Source organism: Phyllopteryx taeniolatus, chromosome 1 (assembly GCF_024500385.1).
Source record: "Phyllopteryx taeniolatus isolate TA_2022b chromosome 1, UOR_Ptae_1.2, whole genome shotgun sequence".
NCBI classification, from domain to species: domain Eukaryota; kingdom Metazoa; phylum Chordata; class Actinopteri; order Syngnathiformes; family Syngnathidae; genus Phyllopteryx; species Phyllopteryx taeniolatus.
Window position 1 is genome coordinate 42,986,381 of NC_084502.1, and position 5,000 is coordinate 42,991,380.

The following is a 5,000-nucleotide window of genomic DNA, read 5'->3' on the forward strand; positions in this document are numbered from 1 at the left end:
AGTAGAGTTTCAAGTTGCACTTACGGATGTAGCGCCAAACTGTATTTACTGACATTGGTTTTCTGAAGTGTTCCTGAGCCCATGTGGTGATATCCTTTACACATTGATGTCGGTTTTTGATACAGTACCGCCTGAGGGATCAAAGGTCATCGGCATTCAATGTTGGTTTTCGGCCTTGCCGCTTACATGCAGTAATTTCTCCAGATTCTCTGAACCTTTTGATGATATTATGGACCGTAGATGATGAAATCCCTACATTCCTTGCAATTGTACGTTGAGGAACATGGTCCTTAAACTGTTCGACTATTTTCACGCACTTGTTCACAAAGAGGTGAACTTCGCCCCATCTTTGCTTGTGAATAAGTGAGCAATTCAGGGAAGCTCATTTTATACCCAATCATGGCACCCACCTGTTCCCAATTAGCCTGTTCACCTGTGGGATGTTCCAAACAAGTGTTTGATGAGCATTCCTCAACTTTCTCAGTCTTTTTTGCCATGTCCCATCTTTTTTGGAACATGTTGCAGCCATAGAATTCTAAGTTAATGATTATTTGCTAAAAACAATAAAGTTGATCAGTTTGAACATTAAATGTCTTTGTCGTGTATTCAATTAAATATAGGTTGAACATGATTTGCAAATCATTGTATCCTGTTTTTATTTATGTTTAACACAACGTCCCAACTTCATTGGAATTGGGGTTGTATTTCCATCTAAGGTTGGTCGGTTAAATCTCAATTAAATAAAACTATTATGGAGCATTTGATGCTGTTACCTTCTGGCTGAGGATGGAACGGATTGCTCTTTCTACTTCGGCGGCATTATCAATATCCACAGTCCACACATGGGGTTGACCAATGTAAACCTCAGCGTAGGGATGCTGAGAGGTCAGCTGCATATATGGAAGCAGACAGCATACAAAAAGTTCCAACACATTTGGAAAAGCGTGTGTGAAATGTTCAATTATAAATCTGTTTAAAAAGAACTACCTCTCTCAGGGTGGGCTTTCCCTTGAAGAAGTCGGTGTTCTTGCTGCTCTTTGGTGGGTTGAACTTTGGGTTGAGGAATGCACACCCATTGGCAATGGCCTCCAGGGGGGCAGGACCCTCGTAGGGAAAGGACAGACCCACAAACAACTGCAAGAGGTGAAATAGCCAGAACATTTAGGTCTGTAGACCTCTACATGCAAAGCTCGACAAAAAAAACACAAAAAAAACCATACAACAGCCGTTAATTGAATGAGCGCTAAAGGACAAGCTTTCACAGTTCACACCAATGCTATTGTGAATCCAAAAACGTCTTATTAATACATTTTCCTTCTCCCACTTATGCTGTGCATACCTTAATGATTCAAGCTACCTGACAAAATGTACACCTCAGAAAAGGTTTTTTTGCAAGAAGGTCAAAGGCAGTGCCTCAAAGCACGTACTATGCATCAAATCGGATTGTTCTGTCACCCCTATCACCGAGTGAGGATATTTGCAAGCTATCGAGAGATTGCTCTGCTCTTGCTAGCAAATTAACAAACTTTATCCTCCCCAAATAAATAGCCTCTCCTAGGTTTTACACACAATTTCTGAAATAATTTACATTTTTAAATTTCAAGATGAGGATAAACAGAAGATAGAATACTTTATAGTTTGGTCTCATTTGTTGTGGACAAACACCAGCTGGGTTTAAGTAGACACTAAGTTAATTACCAGTAAGTCAAACACAGGCAGGAGGCTGCGTGTGGCAGCAGACAGCTCGCAGCTTCTAAAGCTACTGGCGAGAACAGTTCATTGGGCGTGTGTGAGAAGCTTCTGGTGTTTGCGGATAGCAGCAGACAGCTTGCTGAAATAAACAAGTCTCCGATGTAACCAAAAGAAAATAAAGTTGACACAAGACATTCTTTTTTAAACAAACAAAAATCTACAGCAACGTTACTTTTCCATCCTGGTTTGACAGTGTTGAGCTGGCTACACCTGTCCATCCATTGATATGGTATTAAAAAAATTGTAAACTGAAAATGGATTTGTAAAATATGTAATTTTAACATGCTTTTCCGATATTCAATATTCTCATAGACTAACACGGATTATACAAATTGAGTTAGAGTGAACCCAATACATTCAGGGGATACGTTCAAGACCCACCCACAATATGTGAAAATCTGCGCTACAGAGGCCATACAGTATAATTTTTTTAATATTAATAATCAGTCTCCCCTCTAATTCATCCAAAAGTGTTCTGGATTGAGGTCAGCATTGTGCAGGCCAGTTAAATTCATCCACATCAAACTCTGTCATCAATGTCTTTATGAACCTTGATTTGTGCACTGATGCACAATCATGTTGAAACATATATGTATATATATATATATATATGTGTGTATACACATGTATATATATATATATATATATATATATACACACATGTATATATATATATATATATATATATATATATATACGCATGTATATATATATATATGTATATATATATATATATATATATATATATATACACGTGTATATATATATATATATATATATATATATATATACACACGTGTATATATATATATATATATATTTATATACACACATGTATATATATATATATATATATATATATATATATATATATATATACATACACAATGGAACCTGGATAGAAGAGACTAATAAGGGCGGGGGGGTCATTCGATATAGCCAATTGTCCGTTACATTCAAGATTTATTTATTTATTTAAATTTTTTTTTTAACCATATGCACCCATATTACTGTACAGTACCAAAAGCTTGCTTTGTAGTTTTTTTACATGTCCTAAAACGCCCAGTGCTGTGCAAAGTTATTGTAAATAAATATTTTTAAAAAACTTGAAAATGTTTCACATTTTATCCAAACGTACCATGCTGGTGTGCTTGGTCATGGTGGCATTGTTGACGTAAAGTACTCATAATAGGCGAGTCGCTTTCATGAGCCGTGAGGAATTAGTGTGTTTCCTTGCTCCAAATCCGTTGCCAAAGGCGAACGGCTTGACTTGTTTTGTATTCCTCAGATTTACCACTGACGCAATGCCGCTCACACTCTCTGCGCTCCGCTCTACGTCACGATAGACAATAGATATAAACATCATGACAGGGATCGCTATGTCAATACCCCACATTCAACATGGTCGCCACATAGGCGCGGGAGGTATGTCTCGTCATAGTGTATATCTGTAACCCGGAAATACTTTCTTTGCCTGCATTGCGCCACAGTGCCAGTAAACAACAGCGGGCAATTCTGGAACTAAGGGACGTTGTCAACCATACATGCAAACACCAAAGGCATGAAAAAGGTGACAAAATAAAAACATTGTAGGAGGGTTTGGGGGGGATCCCCCAGGCTCCTGCAGAGAATTTGTTTTGATTTTAACATAAATTAAGCAATCTGGAAGACTCTGAAGAGTACAACAAGGCGAAATACACGTTTTTCTTCAAGCAGGAAAAAATTTATTTACACCGCAAGTACATGTTGATGTATAAATTTAAGATTAAAATTAATTTTGCCTTATTTCTTAGTTTTTTTTATTTGGCCTCCAACTTGAGCTAGGCCCATCTCCACCTGCACCTGCGCCTGCTTAATGACACATTAATAGCATCCTCCTCTTTAAGCACTCTCATTCTGGAAATGAATTGACTAAAATCATTGTCTGTTTCACTTTATTTTTCACTATTACCAACTTCAAGGCTAATCCTAAATGCATCCTCCAGGAAAATATTAACTACAGTATTTTTTTCATTTTTATTGTCCATTTCTGAATTTGTTAGTTAGAGTTAGTTCATTCTGTGTTGTGACATAACTCCTAACATCGTTCTGTCGCATAATACACTTAACATTAACATCCGTAAACTAATTAGATAATTGTAGGCTCATTTCCGTTTCCTAATTAATACTAGATGTACTAGCGGATCAGGTCGTTGCCGATGTTACGAGTGCTTCGAGGGTTCCACTGGGACCACAACCAGGGCCACGATCCGCAGCACCTCAACGCAAAAATACAAAAGACCAGTACAACAAATGGCTGGCTGATCTGATGAGCAAAAATGTTGCTTAAACTTAAGAGTAACAATGGAGGATGTCCGCTCCAGAGGTGGGTAAAGTAGCCAAATATTGTACTCAAGTAAGAGTACTGTTACTTGACAATAATGTGACTCAAGTAAAAGTGGAAATCAGTGGAAATCAGATGTACCTGAGCTTAAATTTGAGTGTCATAGCAAAGAGTTTTAATATTTATGTACCCATTATGTTTAAATGTTTACATTTTTTATAAATTGTATAAATTGTATTTTATAAATATGTTCTTACTTCTTCATTATGGAATATTTTATGGAGATTCTATTAAAGAAAACTACACTCAAATAAGCCTTAGAATAAGTTTGTAACATAGCAAGATGTAGAAAACGTGAAGGGGTGTGAATACTTTCTGGTGGCACTGGATAACGTTGCCCAAAACAACCTTTGCTATGGCTATTGGCCAGCTAACTTTTTATTTGTGCATTCTAACTAATTGAGGAGGCAAAATAGCATAATTAATCCTCCACCACAGGAAGGGTGTTTTTCCTTTATATGCTTAATTTTGTTAGAGTACAGAGCCCAAAAACTTTTATTTTGATTTCCTCTGTCCACATAGCATTTTCCCAGATGCACTGTGGTTTGTCCAGAATTTGGCAAAGATCATGCGTGGCAATACCTTTGTCCAGAACTGTAAATGTTGCACTGATAAAATAAATAAATAAATAAATAAATAAATGAAATAAAATAAAAAATGAATTGACATTATAGCTTGTTATTGAGTTTACTCCAAGCAGGTTTCTAAGATCAGGTGGAAGCAAAGCGCACCACTTCTCTGCGTGTAAGGTGTGTTGTGTAAGTGCAGGCAAAAGCTCAACCTTGAGAAACAGTCAACCTCTATTTATAGGGACCAAAGAGGGGAGAGAAACAAAGAGAGTCACGGAGAGAGATTGAGCGCGTTA

General features: G+C 37.0%; 1 protein-coding gene across 2 annotated transcripts in view; it reads right to left on the reverse strand.

The window, feature by feature from the left end:
- The window catches only part of mgat5 (alpha-1,6-mannosylglycoprotein 6-beta-N-acetylglucosaminyltransferase), a 152,349-nt gene that overhangs the window by 8,626 nt on the left and 138,723 nt on the right, over window positions 1-5,000 (reverse strand). For both annotated transcript variants that reach the window (XM_061797464.1, XM_061797456.1), the window contains 2 exons: window positions 988-1,134; window positions 774-890 (listed from right to left, as the gene is read on the reverse strand). In XM_061797464.1, the coding sequence (XP_061653448.1) occupies window positions 774-890; window positions 988-1,134 (264 nt within the window). The remainder of the gene's footprint in view (window positions 1-773; window positions 891-987; window positions 1,135-5,000) is intronic.